At 44.3% G+C, this 26,000-nt stretch overlaps 1 protein-coding gene across 2 annotated transcripts in view; it reads right to left on the minus strand.

The window, feature by feature from the left end:
- TFAP2C (transcription factor AP-2 gamma) overlaps window positions 1-10,629 on the minus strand; it is a 27,592-nt gene extending 16,963 nt beyond the window's left edge. The window contains exon 1 of one of the 2 annotated variants that reach the window (XM_075350571.1): window positions 10,620-10,629. In XM_075350571.1, coding sequence (XP_075206686.1) covers window positions 10,620-10,625 — 6 coding nt within the window. In that variant the 5' untranslated portion in view covers window positions 10,626-10,629. Of the gene's footprint in view, window positions 1-2,498; window positions 2,562-10,619 lie in introns of those variants that run through there. The other variant, XM_075350570.1, reaches the window with a different exon arrangement.
- Window positions 10,630-26,000: the final 15,371 nt, after the last annotated feature.

Consider the following 26,000-nt stretch of genomic DNA (forward strand, 5'->3'; position numbering starts at 1 on the left):
ACAGTGCAAATCACACAGGCGACTAAAGACCGAAAGGCTGTAATATTAGAGTTATTATTTCCCTCAGCAGCAGAAAATGTGTTAAGTTTTTAGTGCGGTCACCATAATATATATATATATATAATAATAATAATAATAATAATTTTATTCATTTATATAGCGCTATTAATTCCACAGCGCTTTACATACATTGGCAACACTGTCCCCATTGGGGCTCACAATCTAAAGTCCCTATCTGTATGTCTTTGGAGTGTGGGAGGAAACCGGAGTACCCGGAGGAAACCCACGCAAACACGGGGAGAACATACAAACTCCTTGCAGATGGTGTCCTTGGTGGGATTTGAACCCAGGACCCCAGCGCTGCAAGACTGCAGTGCTGACCACTGAGCCACCGTGCCGCCTATATATATATATATATATATATATATATCAATAAATAAACAAACAAATATATGTGTGTAGATATCCCACAGAGAAAATGCGTGATAAAGCTTTGGTGGTGTCCAAATTTATAATATAGTACTAAAAATGCATACTAAAGTATATATATATATATATATATATATATATATATATATATATATATATATATATATATATATATATGTGTGCGAGTGTGTGAGTGTATATATATTATACACACACACACACACACAATATATCATATTTCTATTTATTACACACACACTTTTTGAATTTTGGAAAGTTTCCTAATGACATGCCCGGCATGGACTTATAATATTCCGCACCAGTTGTATGTATTATTTGGAATGTATATTATATATAAATCTCTTCCAGGGATAATAAGACTGACAACAGATAACAGAGCAGGCAGCTTGTAATCAGCACTTAATCTTCATTAGCATTTCTGGTGGGGCCGAGGTTGGAGATGATGATGAGGAGTAAATTCTCTTGTTGTCCCATAGAAAATGCCTTTGAAATGCAGGTTTGGGCTACAAGTAACAGCAAGTGATCGGCGCCATCCAGTATACAGGGGATCTGGGGCTGAGGGGCGGCAGGTGGACTGTGGAGGACTGAGGTCCAAACCCAGGAGGACGGGACCTGGACTCTGGAAGAGATAGTGGGGGAAAGTTTTTGGGAGGTCTCAAAGGGGGAATAATATAGTAAGTGGTAGGGACTACTACCCTCATTTTCTTAGAAGGCTGCAAGGGAAGTTACTTGGGTTACCTTAAAAGTGTAAGTCAGACTATATAGATATAAAACACGGCCGGTAATTGTCATTTAATCAAGGTCTTTGCTAAATTTTCAGTATATATATTATATTTGCACGGTACATCAACTTCCACAACTAATAACTTTTGATACAAGATAACCCACTCAACCAAAACTGCATATACAACAATGTCGCACAATTGTAAAAGAACAGTAAGATGCAAGGTACAGGAGAAATGTGTATACATACACAAATATATATATATATATATATATATATATATATATATATATATATACACAAATATATATATATATATATATATATATATATATATATATATATATATATATACATACACACACACACACACATATACATATATATATATATATATATATATATATATATATATATATATATATATATATATATATACACACACACACACATATATACATAAACTATTTATACACACACACGTATTTATTATACACACGTTATATTTATATTGAAATTCATAATTAGTGAATGGCTGCAGTTTTAACCCTTTACTGTTCCGTTCCCTCGGTATGTGGGGCTCATTACACAGCCGTATGTGTTGTGTGCCTGGGTCTATTTTATTATATTTCATATTGTAGAAGTCATTAGTTGTGGGAAGGAAAGTTTAATCTGAGGATCAGAGGAAGAAATAGCAGCTGTGAGAGAAGATTACAGCAAAAATGTTGCTCATTGTGATTCTTATTCCTCCTATATCCAGACAGGATTAAAATCATACACCTAATACTTAGCATTGTCATCGCCTATTCTGCAAGGTGATTCCCCCCCCCCCCCCCCCTTGTGGGAAAATAAAAAAAAAAAAATTAAATTAAAACGTTAAGACTTAATTGTCTAACTGTACAAAATAGCAAGTCTTTGGAAAATCTTCCCTAAATTGCCTTTTATTTGTAGGGTTCTCATTTTGTAACTGGAGGGCTTTGTTTAATGGAGTGAGAAGATCTCAGATTAGTTACTGATCCCTCAAACCTCCCCTCCTTGATTCAGCCATCCACCCTCAATATCATTAATAGGGGGGTCTCCATAATATTGGGGAGGGGGGGGATACTTAGCTTTAGATGCACAGAAGGGATCTTGGAGAAGTGACTTTCCCTTCCAGGGTGGCGCACCAGGTAATAATAAGGCGTCTTCCCCCTGGAGACTTGAGATCTTAATGTGCCAAAATTCCCCAAGGAGTTTGCAGTTTCAGCCTCCTTGGGTGTCAGGGTGTGAGCTCCAGACATCACACAGTCAGGTAAAGTACAGTGGATGGAGCAGAGCCGCTTACCTGCCATTCTGGCCTCCCCAGCAGAGACATCACTCCTGGGATTTGGGGATAGTAACCAGTAACAGTTGCAAACTTGAATGTTACCTGTAGTCATCCAGCACCTAGACACTATGTCCCTGCTACGCATGCGCACTGCCTGCTGCCACCCAGCCAAAAAAAAAAAAAAGCCCAAGAAAACTTACCTTCCTGCGCATCTTCCAGCCCCTCACCTGCACCTCCTCCTTATATGCACTCTGTCCCCTCATGTGCCGGGCAGAGGACTGAGGAGGACATTCAATACATCGTTACTGAGAATAAGATTTTTAGTCTCAGTTTTGGATCCAGTTATCAGTCATTTTGCAAATATATTCATGAAACTTGGGGCTGAAAGATATGGAGAAGATTTGGGGATCCTGTTTGGTTGGGAAACTACCATACATCTAGGTAGCAAAGTCTTAGTCCTGCTGAGCTGCTGTATCTAAGCCTTTCATGGGAGATTGTATCTAAGCCGTTCATGGGAGATACTGTCTGCTGTATCTAAGCCGTTCATGGGAGATACTGTCTGTTGAGTTGTTTTATCTAAGCCTATCATAGGAGATACTGTCTGCTGAGCTTCTGTATCTAAGCTTATCATAGGAGATACTGTCTGCTGAGCTTCTGTATCTAAGCTTATCATAGGAGATACTGTTTGTATCTAAGCCTATCATATGTGATACCGTCTGCTGAGCTGCTGTATCTAAGCCTTTCATTGGAGATACCGTCTGCTGTATCTAAGCCTTTCATGGGAGATCCTGTCTGCTGAGCTGCTGTATCTATCGTGCTAGATATTGTCTGCTGAGCTTCTGTATCTAAGCTAAGCATGGGAAATATTGTCTGCTGAGCTGCTGTATCTAAGCCTTTCACGGGAGATACTGTCTGCTGAGCTTCTGCATCTAAGCCCATCATGGGAGATACTGTCTGCTGTATTTAAGCCTTTCATGGGAGATACTATCTGCTGTATCTAAGCCTATCATATGTGATACCATCTGCAGAGCTACTGTACCTAAGCATATTTTATGTGATACTGAGCCAATGTATCCTACCTGATACCTGTTCCTTTGTCTGACTGTATTGCTTGCCATAATGCCATTATATCTAAGGCTTCCATATGTGATACTGTGGTTTAGATACACAGCTCAGCTCTATCACAGTACTGTCTGCTAAGGGCATGTTTTCAGGGAGCCTTCCTACTACAGAATTAATTACCAAGAAGCTGTTTGATCTTAGCTCAGTTGCGTATTTGGTGCGGATTTTCCGTACATAAAATTGGGGACATTTTACAGAACCAGCAAAGTGGATGAGATCCCTCTAATCTCAGGCCCATACAGCACATATAGCACATATAGCACATACAGCACATACAGCACATACAGCACATACAGCACATACAGCACATACAGCACATATAGCACATACAGCACATACAGCACATACAGCACATATAGCACATACAGCACATATAGCACATACAGCACATACAGCACATACAGCACATACAGCACATACAGCACATATAGCACATACAGCACATATAGCACATATAGCACATACAGCACATATAGCACATATAGCACATGCTGCACATACATACAGCACATATGGCACATATAGCACATATAGCAGATGCTGCACATACATATAGCACATATAGCACATACAGCACATACAGCACATATAGCACATATAGCACATACAGCACATACAGCACATATAGCACATATAGCACATATAGCACATACAGCACATATAGCACATATAGCACATACAGCACATGCTGCACATACATACAGCACATATAGCACATATAGCAGATGCTGCAGGTTTTCTTTTCTCTCTCTGTAGTTTGTGTGAAGAGGCTTTTGGCTTTTTGTTATTTAAATCTTCAGGATGTCCATTTCTGTTGCAGAAACACCTCTTTTCTGTGTGGGTTTTACTCATTCAGCTCAGTATGCATTCAAGGTGCAACCTAAAAAGCTGGCCTGGCATTGTGTGTGTGTGTGTGGGGGGGGGGGACTTCTCAGCAACAAAAACACACAAGTGCTGAAATTATGCATGGGTTTAGGCACAGAAAAGCTTGGATTTCAGTTTAGAAATCTGTGTGTAAAATCTTCCCTAAATACACAACACATGAATCCTCTGCATTGAAAGGCGAAGTTCCCAAGGAGCAAAACCAAAAGCAGACTGTTTTATATTGTTATCAATATTGTGGCTCACAACCTAACAATACAGATGCATCTCAATAGATTAGAATATCATCAAAAAGTTAATTTACTTCAGTTACTCAATACAAAAAGGGAAGCACATATATTATATAGAGTCATTACACACAGAGTGATCTATTCCTATATATTATATAGAGTCATTACACACAGAGGGTTCTATTCCTATATATTATATAGAGTCATTACACACAGAGGGTTCTATTCCTATATATTATATAGAGTCATTACACACAGAGGGTTCTATTCCTATATATTATATAGAGTCATTACACACAGAGGGTTCTATTCCTATATATTATATAGAGTCATTACACACAGAGGGTTCTATTCCTATATATTATAGAGTCATTACACACAGAGGGTTCTATTCCTATATATTATATAGAGTCATTACACACAGAGGGTTCTATTCCTATATATTATATAGAGTCATTACACACAGAGGGTTCTGTTCCTATATATTATATAGAGTCATTACACACAGAGGGATCTACCCTATATATTATATAGAGTCATTACACACAGAGTGATCTATTCCTATATATTATATAGAGTCATTACACACAGAGTGATCTATTCCTATATATTATATAGAGTCATTACACACAGAGGGTTCTATTCCTATATATTATATAGTCATTACACACAGAGGGATATACCCTATATATTATTTAGAGTCATTACACACAGAGTGATCTATTCCTATATATTATATAGAGTCATTACAGACAGAGGGATCTATTCCTATATATTATATACAGTCATTACACACAAAGAGGGATCTATTTAAAGTGTTATTTCTGTTAATATTGATGATTATGGCTTACAGCTAGTGTTGAGGGAGTAGTTGACTATTTGTAGTCGCTATGCTCTTATCAAATACTGTCCACTACTCGCATATTTGTTACAAGTAGCGGGCGCAATGTAAGTCAATGGGATATACTCGCTAACTAATGAGTAACCCGAAAGCCGTACTATTCGCTACTTGCACGAATAGTATGGCTGTCTGGTTACTCGCTACTTAGGGAGTATTTCCCACTCACTTATATTGGACCAGCTACTCGTAACGAATATGCGAGTAGCGGACAGTACTCGCTAAGAGCATAGCGAGTACGAATAGTCAACTACTCACTCAACACTACTTACAGCCAATGAAGACCCAAAAGTCATCATGCACTCAATACTTGGTCGGGGCTCCTTTTGCATGAATTACTGCATCAATGTGGCGTGGCATGGAGGCAATCAGCCTGTGGCACTGCTGCGGTGTTATGGAAGCCCAGGTTGCTTTGATAGCAGCCATCACCTCATCTGCATTGTTGGGTCTGAAGTTTCTCATCTTCCTCCTGACAATACTCCATAGATTCTCTATGGGGTTTAGGTCAGGAAAGTTTGCTGGACAATCAAGCACAGTTATACTGTGGTTGTTAAGCCAGGTATTGGTACTTTTGGCATTGTGGACAGTCGCCAAGTCCTGCTGGAAAATTAAATTTCCATCTGCAAAAAGCTTGTCAGCAGAGAGAAGCATGAAGGGCCCTAAAATTTCCTGGTAGACTGCTGCACTGACTTTGGTCTTGATAAAACACATTGGGCCTACACCAGCAGATGACATGGCTCCCCAAACCATCACTGATTGTGGAAACTTCACACTAGACCTCAAGCAGCTTGGCTAGTGGCCCCTCCACTCTTCCTCCAGACTCTGGGACCTTGATTTCCAAATCAAATGCAAAATTTACTTTCATCTGAAAACACCTTGGACCACTGAGCAACAGTCCATTCTTTACCTCCTTGGCCCAGGTAAGACGCTTCTGGTGTTGTCTATTGGTCATGAGTGGCTTGACACAAGGAATGTGACAGTTGTAGCCCATGTCCTGGATACATCTGTTTGTGGTTTCCACTCCTTGTGAATCTCCCCCAATTTTTGAATGGCCTTTTCTTAATCCTATCAAGGCTGTGGTTATCCCGGTTGCTTGTGCACCTTTTTCTACCACACTTTTTCCTTCCACTCAATATTACATTAATATGCTTGGATACAGCACTCTGTGAACAGCCAGCAATGACCTTTTATGGCTTACTCTCCTTGTGGAGTGTGTCAATGACTGCCTTCTGGACATCTGTCAAGTCAGCAGTCTTTCCCATTATTATGTAGCCTACTGAACCAGACTAAGGGACCATTTTTAAATGCCTAGGAAGCCTATGCAGGTGTTTTGTGGTAATTATTCTAATTTTCTGAGATAATGACCTTTGGGTTTTCATTGGCTGTAACCCATAATCATCAACATTAACAGAAATAAACACTTGAAATAGGTCACTCTGTGTGTAATGACTCTATATAATTTATGCATTTCCCTTTTTGTATTGAGTTACTGAAATAAATGAACTTTTTGATAATATTCTAATTTATTGAGATGCACCTGTATGTCTTTGGAGTGTGAGAAGAAGCTCACTCATACACAAGGAGAATACAAACTCCTTGCAGATATTGTCATTGGTGGGATTTGAACCCAGGACCCCAATACTAACCACTGAGCCACCGTGCTACCCAGATACTGCTGTATTTTAAGAACACTCATGCACATGGTCTGAAAAATATCTGCAACATAACTTGACAAACGCTGTGGGTTTAAGATCCACAGTATGTCAAGTAATGCTGCGAATAGAAATGCCAAATTCCCCCTTTGCCATGCAACAGATGAAACATCTTTTTTGGAATGGTTACTTCAGCTGTAAATGTCGATTTATGCTGCATATTTTTGTGACGCCCCTGGACTATTCAGGTCGCCACAGGGTACTACACAAACTGTCCTACCCGTGCAGTATTCAACCCCCCATGGTTCTGGGTCTCTATCCTGCAGTGTTGCCTCCACCAGCATTCACAAATCCTAGATACACTTTGCACCACACCTGTCGGGCACACCAGTGGGCTGCTTAAGCAGGACTAGGGCCGCCGACCTAGGGACCAGACAGGGAGCTGGGAGGTGTCAAGGTCAGTTAGTTGAGTAGTGACCCTCGAGCTGTGAGGAGCTCTGAGGAAGCTGGGAGTTGGAGCTCCCAGGGGAGAGGAAAACTAGGTCTCAGGCTGTGGTCTGGACCTAGAGGAGTCAGACCCCCGGTCCCAGGAGATTGAGGCTAGGTGCATGGGACCCATCAAGGAGGACGGTCAGCAGCCTGGTCCTATCACCGGTCCGGGACCGAAGGCACAATGGGGTACATGGTCGGGGAGAAGCTTCAGGCAAACCGGTAATTAACCTGAGGAGAACGGGGCCTTTATGGACTGTTCCCACCAGCTCCAGAATGGGGCACTAGCACAATGAGGGGGATAGGGCTTTGCTAGCAAGCAGCCCACTGAAATCCCAAGAGTGAGCCCTGAGAGCAGGCTCCTTCACTTAGCCTCAGTAGGGAGTGGGGCCCGGATAGCTCCAAGCTACCGGACCACAACGGACAATCTAAAACTTAGTGCCAGGAGGCAGGTTACAGACCACCAGCAGCACCGCAGGGGACGGGACTTGGACGAGCTCCCCTTGAGAGGCAGTGGCGTTCAGAGACTTGGTTTACTCTGTTGTCAGCGTCTGCTTCATTGCTGAGTGAGTACCCGACTGACCCCTGCACTGCGTCCCCGCATCACCATCCAGAGTCCCCGGGGCCTGTCCCTACCCATGGAGGGCAATGTCACCTAGCTGCCCCACTCCATCACCCCGGGTACTCCCAACGGCAGCGGCGATACTCCCAATTACCGCACACCACGGGTGGCGTCACAAACTATACCAAATCCCCTGTAAATACTCCCTTTTACATTTGAGTGTGGCCCCTAAGCACCCGGGTCCGGAGACCCTCGAGCCACGAACGGACACCACTGCCAGATCCAAGCGGTTCGATCCACTGCTGGGGCGGCACATTTTCACTGTGGATTTTTCAGTTTATCATGAAGAGGATGAAATATCTGACCACATGAGTGTAGCCTTGCTGTATGAAATGCTAAATTGTGACGGAATTGTGAGGCTTTGCTTTAGCAGTGGCTTTGTGGTTAGTGCACTGATAGTTATATAACTCATATCTGTGCCCGCATACACTGGTGGGTAATGTCACCCTGCTGGCAGTTGCATAGCTGTGGGGTTAATCTCTTGTGATTGTCTCGTGATCAGTCGCTGGCACATTTCACCATTAGTTATCCTATGTAAATACCGCAGCCGGGAGCCTGATGCTTCACAATGACTAAAACATATAAAATATACCAGACAGTTCCAATAAGGTTGAGCTAGACAATGACTTCGGCCATGACGCAGGTCGCACAGCCAAAGATCATTCTTTGCAGCTGCCACATCTCGGCGTAATAAAGAAATGGGGTCACATTACAACCAAAAGGTCCCGCAGCAAGTAAGCTGCAAAAGTCGGACCCAGTTTTTTTGGCTTTTTTTGACAACTTGCTTGTCATGGACATGCAACCCTAGTGAGGTGGCAAAGTCACTCCATTCATCTGTATTACACGGCAATGCTGTGGAGGCACATGATGATCTTTGGTTATGTGACCTGTGTCGACGTCTAGCCCCAGCCAAAAAGTGCAATTGCATCCATGGAACCAGTGTGACACCAGATTATCAGATATTCAGAAATTCCAGAATTTTGAAGAAATTATGTGTAAATCCAGAAATCTCTAGCAATGGATGAGGTATTGAAACGTATCCTGTCTGATACTGCTCTCCTCCAACATCATATGCCAGAGGGAGATTGGGGAAGTGGTGACAAATTCAGATCTGCTGTATGGCAAATAGTGTCCATCAGATGTAGCGGAGTTGTTTGTGTCACCAGAGATGGTGCATTGCATTATACATAGGGCACCGGCACCAGCTTTTCAGGTTCCTGCTCTGTTCAGTGTACAATGTTGTCTTCCATGCACAATTCTGCTTTCTTTCAACCTGCTGAGGATAAGCTGCTTTTTAGTATTATCTAATATATAAAGCTGAGTGTATGTACAGTATGTATGTGTGTATGTCTACTAAAGGAATTTGCACCGTCGCATGTACAATGACGAAATTTGCACAGACACTCCATTTGACTCAAGGAACGTCATAGACTATGTTTTGAGGTGAAATTTTAACCCTGCACTTTACAGTTATTCGCCAAAAAACCTGCCTCCATTGAAGTCAAAGGAGCTGGGAGCCACAGTGCAGCCAGAGCTTCAGAAGAATGCGCAGCCATGCCCTTAAATGGAATGTTGGTGTGTCACAATGCACCCAGGGAAACAGACAGACCGGCAGGGAAAGAGACAGAGAGACAGACAGACAGGGAAAGAGACAGAGAAACAGACAGCGAAAGAGACAGAGAGACAGACAGGGAAAGAGACAGACAGGGAAAGAGAGAGACAAAGAGAGAAACAGAGACACAGTTACTATCCCAGACAACAACGGGTACTACAGCTAATTGTTATTATTATTATTATTATTATTATTATTATTATTATATTTATTTTTAGAGCACCATTGATTCCATGGTGCTCAACATGGGAAGGGGTTACATACAAAATATAGATTTCAGTGAATAAACTAATAATGATAGACTGATACAGAAAGGAGATTATCCTGCCCTTGGGGGCATACAGTCTACAACAGAGGCTCCCAACTTTTCTGACCTTGAGATCCACGTTCAGCTCTGACAGAGGGTCACAAGCCAAATTCAGCTCTGAGGGAGGGTCGCGAGCCACGTTCAGCTCTGAGGGAGGGTCGTGAGCCACGTTCAGCTCTGAGGGAGGGTCGCGAACCACATCCAGCTTCTTCCCCATCACAGTGGTGACACCCTGAGCTCCCATTACCAGTATAATGACAGCCAAAACTTGTCCACAGAAATCACACTGAGGCAGTTTCCCAAGATCGAAGGGTTCATACCTTACCCCCATTAAGCTCTGCTCTTCTATGTAAGGCTACTAACAAAAAACCTGCTCTTCATAGTTGTTTGTTTGCTTGTTTGATTACTTATGCATCAAGCTGGAAGACAGCCGTGAGCCACACATGACAGGCACGCAAGCCACATGTGACTCCCGAGATGCAGGTTGGAGACACCTGGTCTACAGGATAATAGGGAAGGAGACTGTAGGTTGGGGAGGGTTTCAGCAGCTCCATTGGTGGTGGTGGGCTTATTGCAGGCTGTAAACTTTCTTGAAGAGTTAGGCTTTTCTGAAAGTTTTACGTGTGGTGGATAATCGGACGTGTTGGGGCACACAATTTCAAAGGATAGGGCATACTTGGGAGACGTCTTGTAAGTGATTGGGTGAGGAACGTACGAGAGTGGAGGAGAGAAGAAGGTCTCGGGAAGACCAGGGATTATATGTTGGAAGATATCAGGAGACTAGTTAGGGGATTTTACTGTATAACAGTTGGTAATGCCTGCTGGCTCCAATGAGGCATCGCCATGTTATTTAAAGCAATACATATTTGGAGTTAGGAATTATTTGGCTGTCTAACTTTTGTTTCCCCATAGAAATGCTGTAGAAAAATTGATGCAAGAACGGATCATGTAGTTTGAAGTGATGGGCAAATAGTAAAATATTTGGGTTTGGGTTATTCATACTGAATACTGAGTATTATTCCGATATTAGTCACAAATAACGAACCTAATTCAAGTCAATGGAGAACCTAAGCATTTTCTGAGAAATCTTCAAGAATAATGCTCGGGTTCTCCTTTGACTTACATTAGGTTCGCTATTCATGATGAATACTGGAATAGTACTCTGTATTTGGTATGAATAATCCGAATATTTCACTATTCACCTATCACTAATAGTTTGCTATGGGAATGTTCACATTCATGCAGAGCATCAGCTGTTGAACCGGAGTCATCAGAAGTTCCGGATCAGTAGGCCCTACAACTTTTTGATCCAGCACACAACTGGTGATGAAGCCTAACAGTAATCGATGCTGTTACAACACCATAGAAACCACTGATCCTGATATGCCAAGTATAGGGGAACCCCGCCTAACTCTGCCATGCATGGATTTTGTGACACAATGCAGGGCATGAAGAAATAACGCCTGTATTATCGCTGTCGCTCCACCCAGTAGATGCCAAGCCACATAGGAAGTTATTCAAATTCATTTAATAATCGAGATATCTTGGCAAGAAATCTTGAAGAAAGGATTCATTTACATAACTTCTACCTTTGTATCTTCTGGGTGGAGCAACAGCGATAATACAAGAGTCATTTTCTTCATACACCGACGTCTTTCATTTTTGATGCTTTCGGTGATGGGAATTGTTTTTCTAGTGGAAAGTTCAATCTTCGTGTCCTAAAGTCTTGACTGAGTTTTATAGTTTAATGGTCAGATTTTGGTCCCATTAAACAGCTTCGTGGTCATCTGGAGTCTTGGCACAATTCTCGTGTAAAACTCTTTTAAATGTTTTAATTTTCATTTGCACAATTCGTAGTTGCGCAAAATTTGACAACTCATGGCATTATCACTCCAGTCATGGCCAGCACTGATGAAGGAGTGTGGCCAAGGGTGCCCTGTAATTTAATCTTAATTTCCAGCACAAAACTGGCGCCGGACATTTACCTTGGTTTCTGGCTTTAGTACAATTTTTGCAGTTGCGCATGCAAGCTGAAAGATGCGCCAAATTTATTAACCCCTTTCCCCATGGGCAACTTTCCATTTTTCATTTTTGTTTTTACCTCCCCTTCTTCCAAGAGCCATAACTTTTTCTTTTATTTTTCAGTCAATATAGCCATATGAGGGCTTGTTTTCTGCAAGACGAGTTGGAGTGTTAAACGACACCATTAATTTTGACCCATATTGTATAGGAAAACAGGAAAAATATCCCAAGTGCTTTGAATTTGCAAAACAAGTGCAATTCAATGATTGGGTTTTTTTGGGTTTTTTTTAATTGACCATTTTCACTATATGGTAAAACTGACCCGGCAGTATGATTCCCCACGTCAGTACGAGTTCATAGATACCAAACATGTATAATTTTACCTTTATCGAAGTGATGATAAAAGAAAATCAGAAATTTGTCAAAAAAAAATTGCGTTTTCGCTGCCATTTTCTGAGACCTGTAGCATTCTAATTTTTCGGGATCTGGGGCTCAGTGATGGCTTATTTTTTGCGTCTTGAGCTGGTGTTTTCAATTATGCCGTTTTTTCATAGATGCAAAGTTTTGATCGCCTGTTATTGGATTTTAATGCAAAGTTGCAGCAAGCAAAACGTAATTATGGCGCTTTGATATTTTATCTTGCTATGCTCTTAACTGATCAGATCAATTGATTTTATATCTTGATAGAGTGAGCATTTCTGAACTCGACTATAACAAATGTGTATTTTTTTGTTTGATTTTGAACTTTTAGGGTTTTTTTTTTTATATTGTTCAAAACTTTTTTTATATTTTTTTATTGATTTTACTACTCCCCTTAGAGGACTTCATGCCTGCACTATCCGATTGCTTCTGCTGATCAGAGCGGTGCTTCAACATTCCTCTCATCAGCAGAAATGCTGATCTTCAGGGAGTGCCGTGCGCTGAGTTTTCTGTGTAGATTTTATCCATAGACTTACAATAGATGCAGAATATTCACAGGTAACAAACGCACATGCAATTTAGTGTGTTTTTGCCTAAAAAATGCAAGTAATCCACATCTAAATATGTCAATGAAGTTTCATCAAAGCCAAGTATTAGGAAGCATCAGCTTTATTTAAGGCCTTCTTCACATGTCTGTGTATTCGGTATGTGTGACGTTCATTTTCACAGGTACCGGAGACACAGACACATGTAGACCCATTAAAATATATGGATCTGCGCACAGCTGCGTGTTTTCACATGGCCCGTGTGTCCGTGTGGAGCAGACGCATGTCCGTGTGCTCCAAATGGCAACATGTCCGTTTTTCTCCGGCAACACTGATGTCACACGGACCATGACATCAGTGTGATACGTACCGGAGGATACACGTGTCATTGAAATAAAATTATTTTATATATTCACTTGTCTCCAGCACTGCTGTCTCTGCAGCTGCTGTCACTTGCTTCCGGGCCCGCTCATTATGCTCATGTATTCACTGTACCGCGAACCCAGGAGCAGCAGTGACAGAGACATCAGCATTGCCGGGGACAGGTAAGTCTAGAAGTTCATGCTGTCTGTGTGCTATGTGGATGTCACACGTATAGCACACAGACAGCAAACGCAGAACACAGATACGCACGCGCACACACACACACCATGGACCATGCAAATTGTATGTGTTTTGCACGGACGTGTGAAACGGGACTCAAGCATTACATACCAAGTGCGTCAAATGCCCTATTAAAGGACAGGTTATGCTGGTTGGGGGTCTCTCATACAGGTTTTTGAGAGGAGCTTCCAGTTATTACTCTATTTGAGCTGTAATGGCAGCCATATTGTTGTTGTCCAGCTTTATTGGACTCTTGAATAGTAAATCTGCTAGGAATGCAGTAATAAAGGAGCAGGGATATGTCATGTACAGCTTTCTAGAAAGGCAATAATCCCTGTATGGTATCAGAAATTTACAGGGGGTTGTGGAGGCTATTATGACCCAATGATATAAAATGCCCCTCTACCACATAGGAGGATAATTTTGCATAGGGACCCAACTCTTTGGAAATAGTAATGGTGGCCATATTGGTTGTCACCTAGATTTTCCAGGAACAGGTACAGTTTCATTTATTGACTTGATGAAAGTGAAAGACTCCTTTTATTGTGATTTTCGATTTTAGGGACTGATGCACTGTTAAGTTTGTAAACACTTGTTTGCAGAATACTGGGGGGCATTAGCCTGTATGGGGTTAATTAGCAGCATGTACGATGTGTGAATGTCCTCCTTCAGGTCTCACGAGTCCCAGGCTAAAATAAACCAGATCATTATTAACCACTAAAGGTGTTGATTTGCAAATGCTAAGTAAATAGGGGCCACCGTGCAGGACCCCTGGAGGGCAATCATACTGTGCCCCCTCTTTTCTACAGCTGACAATGAAACCATGTCAGGGTGTTAATCTCATTTAACCCCTGTGATTCCCAGCATCATTGGGGACAGAGAATTAGCCCTTAGGGGCATCGGCTGTCAGTGGTCTCTCGGTGTCCTGCTGAGTTTAAAGCTTGTGTTTCGATCAGCCCTTTGTAACATCAAACTTGTCTTAGAACTCTTTCACACGTCCGTGCATTTAACGTGTGTGAAGGTCCGTAGGGCAGGTCAGTATGTTTGTCCGTGTGTATGTTCTCCATGTGTTGGTCATAGAATCTAAAGGGCACTTTACACGCTGCGATATCGCTATCGATATCGCTAGCGAGCGTACCCACCCCCGTCGGTTGTGCGACACGGACAAATCGCTGCCCGTGGTGCACAACATCATTTACACCCGTGACACGGACTTACCTTCCCTGCAACGTCGCTGTGGCCGGCAATCCGCCTCCTTTCTAAGGGGGCGGTTCCTGCAGCGTCACAGAGACGTCACACGGCAGCCGTCAAATAGAAGCGGAGGTGCGGAGATGAGCAGGTGGAATATCCCGCCCACCTCCTTCCTTCTTCATTGCCGGAGGACGCAGGTAAGGAGATGTTCGTCGTTCCTGCGGTGTCACACAAAGCGATGTGTGGTGCCGCAGGAACGAAGAATAACCAGCGGCATGCACCACCAACGATATTATGAAAAGGAGCGACGTGTCAACGATCAACAATTTTGACGTTTTTGCGATCATTGATCGTCGCTCCTAGCTGTCACGCTGCGATGTCGCGAATGACGCCGGATGTGCGTCACAAATACCGTGACCCCGACGATATATCGTTAGCGATGTCGCAGCGTGTAAAGCACCCTATAGACTGGTAGAGTTGGAACGGACCTCAAGGGCCATCGGGTTCAACCCCCTGTGAGTGCAGGTTTTCCTATATCATCCCAACTATACAGTGCTTACAAGTAGTATTCAACCCCCTGCAGATTTAGCAGGTTTACACATTCGGAATTAACTTGGCATTGTGACATTTGGACTGTAGATCAGCCTGGAAGTGTGAAATGCACTGCAGCAAAAAAGAATGTTATTTCTTTTTTTTTTTTTTTTTTTAAATTGTGAAAAGTTTATTCAGAGGGTCATTTATTATTCAACCCCTCAAACCACCAGAATTCTGTTTGGTTCCCCTAAAGTATTAAGAAGTATTTCAGGCACAAAGAACAATGAGCTTCACATGCTTGGATTAATTATCTCTTTTTCCAGCCTTTTCTGACTAATTAAGACCCTCCCCAAACTTATGAACAGCACTCATACTTGGTCAACATGGGAAAGACAAAGGAGCATTCCAAGGCCATCAGAGACAAGATCGTGGAGGGTCACAAGGCTGGCAAGTGGTGCAAAACCCTTTCCAAGGAGTTGGGCCTACCTGTCTCCACTGTTGGGAGCATCATCCGGAAGTGGAAGGCTTATGGAACTACTGTTAGCCTTCCACGGCCTGGACAGCCTTTGAAAATTTCCACCCGTGCCGAGGCCAGGCTTGTCCGAAGAGTCAAGGCTAACCCAAGGACAACAAGGAAGGAGCTCCGGGAAGATCTCATGGCAGTGGGGACATTGGTTTCAGTCAATACCATAAGTAACGCACTCCACCGCAATGGTCTCCGTTCCAGACGAGCCCATAAGGTACCTTTACTTTCAAAGCGTCATGTCAAGGCTCGTCTACAGTTTGCTCATGATCACTTGGAGGACTCTGAGACAGACTGGTTCAAGGTTCTCTGGTCTGATGAGACCAAGATCGAGATCTTTGGTGCCAACCACACCCGTGACGTTTGGAGACTGGATGGCACTGCATACGACCCCAAGAATACCATCCCTACAGTCAAGCATTGTGGTGGCAGCATCATGCTGTGGGGCTGTTTCTCAGCCAAGGGGCCTGGCCATCTGGTCCGCATCCATGGAAAGATGGATAGCACGGCCTATCTGGAGATTTTGGCCAAGAACCTCCGCTCCTCCATCAAGGATCTTAAGATGGGTCGTCATTTCATCTTCCAACAAGACAACGACCCAAAGCACACAGCCAAGAAAACCAAGGCCTGGTTCAAGAGGGAAAAAATCAAGGTGTTGCAGTGGCCTAGTCAGTCTCCTGACCTTAACCCAATTGAAAACTTGTGGAAGGAGCTCAAGATTAAAGTCCACATGAGACACCCAAAGAACCTAGATAACTTGGAGAAGATCTGCATGGAGGAGTGGGTCAAGATAACTCCAGAGACCTGTGCCGGCCTGATCAGGTCTTATAAAAGACGATTATTAGCTGTAATTGCAAACCAGGGTTATTCCACAAAATATTAAACCTAGGGGTTGAATAATAATTGACCCACACTTTTATGTTGAAAATGTATTAAAATTTAACTGAGCAACATAACTTGTTGGTTTGTAAGATTTATGCATCTGTTAATAAATCCTGCTCTTGTTTGAAGTTTGCAGGCTCTAACTTAGGGGTGCTTCACACACAGCGAGCTCGCTGCCGAGATCGCTGCTGAGTCACGCTTTTTGTGACGCAGCAGTGACCTCATTAGCGATCTCGCTGTGTGTGACACTGAGCAGCGATCTGGCCCCTGCTGCGAGATCGCTGCTCGTTACACACAGCCCTGGTTCGTTTTCTTCAAAGGCGCTCTCCCGCTGTGACACACAGATCGCTGTGTGTGACAGCGAGAGAGCGACAAATGAAGCGAGCAGGGAGCAGGAGCCGGCATCTGACAGCTGAGGTAAGCTTGTAACCAAGATAAACATCGGGTAACCAAGGTGGTTACCCGATATTTACCTTAGTTACCAGCCTCCGCCGCTCTCACGCTGCCTGTGCTGCCGGCTCCGGCTCTCTGCACATGTAGCTGCTGTACACATCGGGTTAATTAACCCGATGTGTACAGCAGCTAGGAGAGCAAGGAGCCAGCGCTCAGTGTGCGCGGCTCCCTGCTCTCTGCACATGTAGCTGCATTACACATCGGGTTAATTAACCCGATGTGTACTGTAGCTAGGAGAGCAAGGAGCCAGCGCTCAGTGTGCGCGGCTCCCTGCTCCCTGCACACACAGCTAAGCGGTGTGCGCTGGTAACTAATGTAAACATCGGGTAACCATACCCGATGTTTACCTTAGTTACCAGTCTCCGCAGCTTCCAGACGGCGGCTCTGTGCAAGCGCAGCGTCGCTTGCACGTCGCTGCTGGCTGGGGGCTGTTCACTGGTCGCTGGTGAGATCTGCCTGTTTGACAGCTCACCAGCGACCATGTAGCGATGCAGCAGCGATCCTGACCAGGTCAGATCGCTGGTCGGATCGCTGCTGCATCGCTAAGTGTGAAGGTACCCTTATTTGCATCTTATCAAACCTGCTAAATCTGCAGGGGGTTGAATACTACTTGTAGGCACTGTATGTTTATCCAGTTTCCGCTTGAAGATTTCCATTGATGGAGAGCTCACCACCTCCCGTGAGACATTTGGATAGCACTTTGACAACATGAATTTGCATACTAACCTGTCTCTGCTGCTGCTGATAATTTTGGGTCCGTGCTGAGTGCAGTGAATACATATGAGCATAATGAGCAAACCCAGAAGCAACAGCAGAGGCAGAGACAGCAGTGCAGGAGACAGGTAAGTATAATTTTTTTTTTATTTTCTAAGGGACAGGTGTTTTCTCCGGTACATGTCACACTGATGTCACATGGATCACATAAGTGTGAGGTCAATGAGACATCCATACTGCCGGCAGAAAACGAATATGTCACCGTGTAGAGCACAAGGACACACATGTGCTCCACGCAGACACACGGTCCATGTGAAAACACCGACGTGTGCACAAACCCATTGAATTTAATGGGTCTACGTGTGTCCGTGTCTCTGGTACATGTGGACACGGATGTCACACGTCCGGAAACACAGATGCCTTATAGAAATAAAACAAGACTCAATGGATCAGGAATGGACCCAAAGTCACAAACCACATCAGATATTAGACTTCTTGTGTCGACATTTATTCATTTTCTGGGAAAGATAGTTGGCAATAATATGGGCACCATCACATTGAGATTTCCCACAGACTAAAAAATGGCATGGGGACAGTCGTGGTTCAGCTGCCTTAGTATTTTTTAAAAAAAAAAAAAAGCCTACATATTTGTCAGCTTTGCCATACAAGAATCTGGGAAAGCTTGCCAACAACATTGCAATATTCATTGTTTTCCAGCTTTGTCAGTCAATCAGCCATGGTATGTCATGGGCATGGCGAGATCATACACTTACGGTTGATGTTGGACGATGTCGTCCTTTATTATATGTGCTATGGAAGTATATACAGTGCGGTGGAGGATGAGGTTAGGCCTTATTCACACATTATTGCTATTCATGTCATGTACTTGTTTTATTTCCATGGACAGCATAAGGACACCTATTTATAGTGCTATCCACATGTCTGTTTTTTTAATGCTGAATGATGGGCAGCATAATGCTGGGTCTATGACTTTAGCAAGCACAAAAGGTGCACAGTTAAAAATCAATGTATATCATCACTATGTAACAGGTAAATGGGGTCACATTTCAACCCACAAGGTACCATGACAAGCAAGTTACAAATAGAACCACGACCGCAGCAAGCAAGTTACAAACGACCTTTGGCCGCAGCAAGCAAGTTACAATAAATTGGAACCAAATGAATTTTTTTGCAGCTCCTAGCGGGTTGTAATGTGACCTCATCACCTGCATTATGCTGAGATGTAGCCTCAGTATACAGCAATCTATAGTTGTATTGCAGCTACAGCACAACAAAAGTGCTTTTGGCTGCTGTCATTTGCAAACCAATGCTCACAGCATGTGGTCGCAGTTTGGGGCCATACCTCAGCTGTGAATGTGTGAATGCAACCTGAGACATTCCTAATGATTAGAGTACATTAGTTACATTTTTATACACTGGTTTACTACACATTTATGCAATAAGACGCCAAAGTGGAACTGCCCTTTAAGCTCTTTAAGGGGTGTAGCTTCAACAAGTTTTATAAAAATGCAGATTTTTTTTCATTCCTAGACTTGAGATTTGCATCTGAAAAAGCTAAATATACCCTGGAGGACCATCTGTATCTTTGGATTACATGGATGCACATTGATTACAACGTGGACAATTCCTTTAAATCTTGAAAGGAAGGTGACAGGAAAATGGTGCCAATTGGCAGGGACTACACAGATGGTGCTAATATGATTGCAGGCTTGTTTAATAGATTGCATTAGCTGTTACCTCATATCACAATGGGCTCATACATGTTTAACGAACTCCACACCTGTCAACACGTTATAAAAGTAATGGCTCCCGGAGTGCGGGGTTATAAAACCACCCACAGGAAGGGATGCTTCACTCTGCTCCAGCCCGGCATCAACAGGAAAAACTTCATTACAGATCTGTAAATTCACAATCAGCACAAAAAAAAAAGATCATATCTGAGGTAGGGTGTCACCTTATTTAAAAAAAAAGATTGGTAAATAGGTTTCTCCGTTGTCATCCTCTTCTGTCAAATTTAAACTCGATTTTTTTTCTTAGGAGGTTTAGGCTATGTGCGCACGGATTTTACCACGGATTTGCTGCAGAAAATGTGTCTAACATTTCTGCATTCATTCCCCAGCAAATCCTATGGGTATAAAAAAAATGCTGTGCGCACATTAAATTTTTTTTATACCTGTGGATTTACCCGCAGAATTTCCGCTGCGAAATTAATGTGCATGTCACTTCTTTTCTGCAGGTTTCTGCCATAGATAATGGTAAAAATCCGCAGGGACAAAACTGCAGCAACTCGCGGCAAAAACGCAGGTGCGGTTTACCGCGGTTTTTGCCGGGGGTGCGGTATTCTGCCAGAGGGTGCGGATTTTTCTTAAGAAAAGTCTATTATCTAGTGCGCACATAGCCTAAAGTGGGCTTTACACACTGCGATATCGGTCCCGATATTGCTAGTGTGGGTACCTGCCCCCATCTGTTGTGTGACACGGGCAAATCGCTGCCCGTGCTGCACAACATCGCCCAGACCCGTCACAAATACTTACCTGCCCGGCGACGTCGCTGTGACCGGCGAACCGCCTCCTTTCTAAGGGGGCGGTACGTGCGGCGTCACAACGACGTCACTGAGCGACCGCCCAATAGAAGCGGAGGGGCGGAAATGAGCGGGACGTAACATCCCGCCCACCTCCTTCCTTCCGCATTGTGGCCGGGAGGCAGGTAAGGAGAGCTTCCTCGTTCCTGCGGTGTCACACGGAGCGATGTGTGCTGCCGCAGGAACGAGGAACAACCTCGTTACTGCTGCAGTAACGATATTTGAGAATGGACCCCCATGTCACCGATGAGCGATTTTGCACATTTTTGTAATGATGCAAAATCGCTCATCGGTGTCACACGCAACGTCATCGCTAATGCGGCCGGATGTGCGTCACAAAATCCGTGACCCCAACGAGTTCACATTAGCGATGTCGTAGCGTGTAAAGCCCCCTTTAGGCCCTGTGCACACGCTGCGGATTTACCACGGATTTTGCCGCGGATTTGCTGAGAAAATGTGTCTAACGTTGCTGCAGTCATTCCCCAGCAAATCCTAAAAAATGCTGTGCGCACACTGCGTTTTTTTATACCCGCAGATTTTCTGCTGCGGAATTAATGAGCATGTCACTTTTTTTCCGCAGGTACCTGCGGTTTTTGCTATAGATAATGGTAAAATTCCGCAGGGACCAACCTGCGGAAAATCCGTGGCAAACCGCAGCAAACCGCATTCGGATTTCGCTGCAGTTTTTTACCGCGAGTGCAGGATTTTTTAAGAGGGTCCGGATTTTTCCTTAAGAAAAAGACATTTTCTAGTGCGCACATAGCCTTAAGCTGATTTTTTCTTAGAGGCCCTGATTCATCATTTCTTTTAAGTTACCTTTCTTATAAATCTTGTGGTATTCATTTATGGGTTTTGGGGGTTTTTTTTGCAGCAAATTTTTCAAAACAGAACCTGTGGTTCACAAATTTTGTACAAAATAAAAAATTGATTTATTTTTTAGTTCCAAAACTTATTTGTTTTGCAAAATGTAGCAAAAATTGCACCAAAATATTGAGAGACATAAGAACACTCCAGGAGGGCAGGGGGCATGGGAGGACATTTGTGACTTTTGGAAAAGTTGCAAATAAAAAATCAGATGGAACCCTAAATTCCAAAAAACAGTGGCGAACTTAAAAAACAAAACAAGAGAACACATAAAATTAGTTTAAAAATGAAAAAAATAATGTGGCACACAAAAAAAGGTAAAATCTCAACAAAAAAACAGGTGCCAATGGAATGAGGGTTTTCTATGCATTCCTCAAGTGGAGACTGTTATAAAGATCCAACATCAATGTGGATTGCTCATTGAAATGAATAGGAACAATTTTCCAAGCATTTTGAAGATCTGCTAAAAAAAAAATAAAAAAATCTGTGTGAACACAGCCTTATTGTCCAGGCGCATAGGAAACTGGGTGACCTGAGTGTATTTTTTTATAAAGTGTCATAGTAGGCTGTAATTACAATAAAGTAACAAAAAAATGCAAGATAATTGATTTATGATTTAAAGAGGACCAACCAGCAGGATTTTGCTATATGAGTAAGTAAAGGCAGTGCTATACAGGCACTAAGATGCTGAATCCTGACATACCTGTTATAGCAAAATCTGATGCTTGGTTGATTAATCTTTACTCAAAGTTGCAGAAATGCACCCCAGGTTGATTAACGTGTGAAACATGGGCGGGTCTTTGTCGGTTGGGTCCTCACGTTTATTCCTCCTTTGGTGTCCTCTGGTTTTCCCCCTTTTCTTTATTTGAATATTGCGCCACCATTGCTGTGTTGTTGGCACATACGCATTGCCACAGTACTTAAGTCTTCATTAAAATGGCGCCGGAGTCCGTGCATGTGTGGCACCCATGGGGCAGGGGGTTTAGGTCCGGTCTAGTGCCTGTTACTTGTCACCGGGCCTGTGTGGAGGTAGGGGATGTCATGGTGGCCTGCCCGGTTTCGTGCCCCGAGGTGTCCCCAATAGAAGGGGAATAAGAGGTGGATGTTTGCCGTGACGCCACCTGCAGTATGCTGCCAGGGATTAGTCGCCGCTGCTGTCACTGTTCTCCAGGGCGGATGGTAATAGCAGCCGAGTTGGTATCGCTCCCCACAGGTGGAAAAGGGGCCCGGGGAGGATGATGCGGAGGAGTAGGGGTAGTGACGGTGGCTGTTGGCACCGAGGCCGCTGCGGTTCCAGGTGTCTTTACTCACAGTTCTTTAAGTAGCCTGGTTGCTGCCGCAGTAGCACTAGTCACTGTTGTGATGGGCCTCGTCGACCTCGGATAAGTTGAGTTGGAAGAAGCCACCGGTATTTGGAAAAGGTTCTTTGTAAGAGTTGCCCCTCCAGCACTGAGGAACCCGGGCTGAGCATTCCGCTCCAAACTTAGGCCCTGTGAAAGAAAAAGATGAAGAGAAGATGGAGGTGTTGTGTCCCCAGAACTAATGTCCCGGGTAGACTGACTGAAGATTGTGTGAGTTGCTCCTACTTCTACCCCAAGTGGAACCTACCCCCCAGGTGGTTGTCCTAGTGACTGGGAAATTCCCATGCTTCGTAATGGCCAACCCCCTGCCTTCCCTAGTCCAGCTCCCCAGTGAGAAAGCTCCTAAGCTGTATGTAAAGTGTGAATGTGGAACACCAGTGATTAACCCCCTCCTTACCCGAGGCGAATACCGCACCTTAACTGAGGTGCAATACTCTGTGGTGACTGAAGCCTCAGGGGCACCACATTCCCCCACAGCAAATGGCAGCACTCCCAGGCTGCAATCAAGCAAAGTTAGTACACTGCAATTTTTTGTATGCAATTAACAATATAACATTCTACCCTTTATGGGAGGCACATCACATTAAACAGTTTCAAACATTTTCAACAGTTACTGGTCAGCAGCATCAGCATGCAATAAAACATCAAGGTTTGCATATGAAAAACAAAACAGTTATTCTTTATTGACTGCTGGTGGTGCCAGAGGGCTGGTCCCAGCCCCCTGGCTCTGGGCACTCAAAGGACATTCACGGGCAAAGTGTTCAACTTTGTTGCAGCACCAGCAGATCGGCTGCCCATGAGCATCATAACGATCGGGGACTTGTGGCAGCGGGGTCCTCCCACGTCACCGCCATGGAAGGTCATCAGCACTGGAAGCCAGTTCAATGGTTACAGGTTGCTGAGACCCTTGCTTGGATTGCACCGCTTTGGTCAGAATAGCCATAACTTTGATCAATTCCAGGATCTGGATCCGCAGTCGAAACAAGCTGTACAGTCGATCTTTGAAGTCACCCAGGTTTACGATTATCCTCAGTGGACATGTCCTTGCAGGCACAGGGTTTCCTGCCAGTTGCTGGCAGTGGGGCTCTTTTTGGTGCTCTTCTCGGGCTCCACCCACACTTTTGCGCTCTTTGCGGGTACCGCCCACGATCGCTCGTCCCTTCTTTTCCCGCGCGGAATAAGTAATGGCGACTGTCCTTTCAATAAATCCGGTTTTAACACAGTCTAATAAGGCACACAGTACCCGGGTTTTGGCCAGGCACGTTATCCTGTTCGTGATGCCAAGTTATGGCACCCAGGGGGCAGAGGGTTCAGGTCTGGTCTCGTACCTGTTACTCGTCACCGGGCCGGTGTGGAGGTCTGGGATGTTGCGATGGTTTGCCTGTTTTCGTGCCCCAAGGTTTCCACAATAGAAGGGGAATAACCGGTGGATGTTTGTCGTGACGCCACCTGCGGTACGCGGCCAGGGATTAGCCGCCGCTGCTGTCGCTGTCCTCTGGGGCGGAAGGTAATAGCAGCCAAGATGGTATCGCTCCCCACAGGTGGAGCGGGCCCCGGGGAGGATGATGAGGGGAGTAGGTGTAGTGGTGGTGGCCTTTAGCACCGAGGTGCAGGAAGACGGCGCCGGTAATAAGAATCCGAGTCTGCCTCTGTGGTTCCAGTTGTCTATACTCACAGTTCTTTAAGTAACCCGGTGGCTTATCCGAGGTCGACGGGGCCCATCACAGCGGTGAGCAGTGCTACTCACCGCTGTGATGGGCCCCGTCGACCTCGGATAAGTTGGAAGAAGCCATCAGTGTTTGGTAAAGGTTCTTTGTAAGAGTTGCCCCTCCAGCAGTGAGGAACCCGGGCTGAGTGTTCCGCTCCATACCCAGGTCATGTGAAAGAAAAAGATGAAGAGAAGATGGGGGTGTCGTGTCACCAGAACTGATGTCCCGGGTACACTTACTGAAGATTGTGTGAGTTGCTCCTACTTCTACCCCAAGTGGAACCCGCACCCAGGTGATTGTCCTAGTGACCAGGACATTCCCATCCTTCATGATGGCGAACCCCCTGCCTACCCTAGTCCAGCTCCCCAGGGAAAAAGCTCCTAAGCTGTATGTAAAGTGTGAATTGGGAACACCAGTGAATAACCCCCTCCTTACACAAGGCGAATACCGCATCTTAACTGAGGTGCAATACTCTGTGGCGACTGGAGTCTCAGGGGCGCCATACATGCACGTACCACGATCTCATGCGCCATTTTATTTAACACACTGAGGTGAAAACCATGAGAAGTATCACTACGTCTGCAGATTTGTTTTTGTTTGCTTTTAACATCTGCGCATGCGCCAATGTTTCTCATTATCTTCACCTCATTGTGTTGAAAAAAATGGCGCCAGAGTCTGTACATGCATGTACCGTGATCTCCGGAGCCATTTTTGTAATGAAGACCTGACTACTATGGCAATGCGCATGCACTACCAACAACAGCAATGACGGTGTGGCGCGATATTCAATTAAAGAAAAGGGGGCAAGCCAGAGGAGGAGGAATAAACGCCAGGACGTGACCCACAAAGACCCACCCATGTTGCACCAAAGTGCAGTGCTGTCCTGCAACTTTGATTATAGATATTTAATCAACCAAGTATTGGATCTTTCTATGAGGCCTCTTTCACACGTCCGTTAAAAAACATGCACGTTTTTCACGGATGTGTCAAAGGTGCGTTTTGCCCGCCGCGAGCCGTGTTTATGGGCTACGTGTGTTCTCCGTGTGTTATCCGTGATAACACACGGAGAATGGGAACTTTCTCCTCACCTGTCCCTAGCGTCGCTGTCCGTGGTGCTGATCTTCAGTCTCTGGTCCTGCCGACTCCCCGCTGCTGCTGCTTCCGGCCGCAGTGAAGTGAATATTCGATGAGCATAATGAGCAGCGGTCGGCAGCAAGTGGCAGCAGCGGCAGAGACAGCAGTACTGGAGAAGGTGAGTAATGTTTTCGTTTTCTTTTCTCACA

Source organism: Anomaloglossus baeobatrachus, chromosome 5 (assembly GCF_048569485.1).
Source record: "Anomaloglossus baeobatrachus isolate aAnoBae1 chromosome 5, aAnoBae1.hap1, whole genome shotgun sequence".
Taxonomy (NCBI): Eukaryota; Metazoa; Chordata; class Amphibia; order Anura; family Aromobatidae; genus Anomaloglossus; species Anomaloglossus baeobatrachus.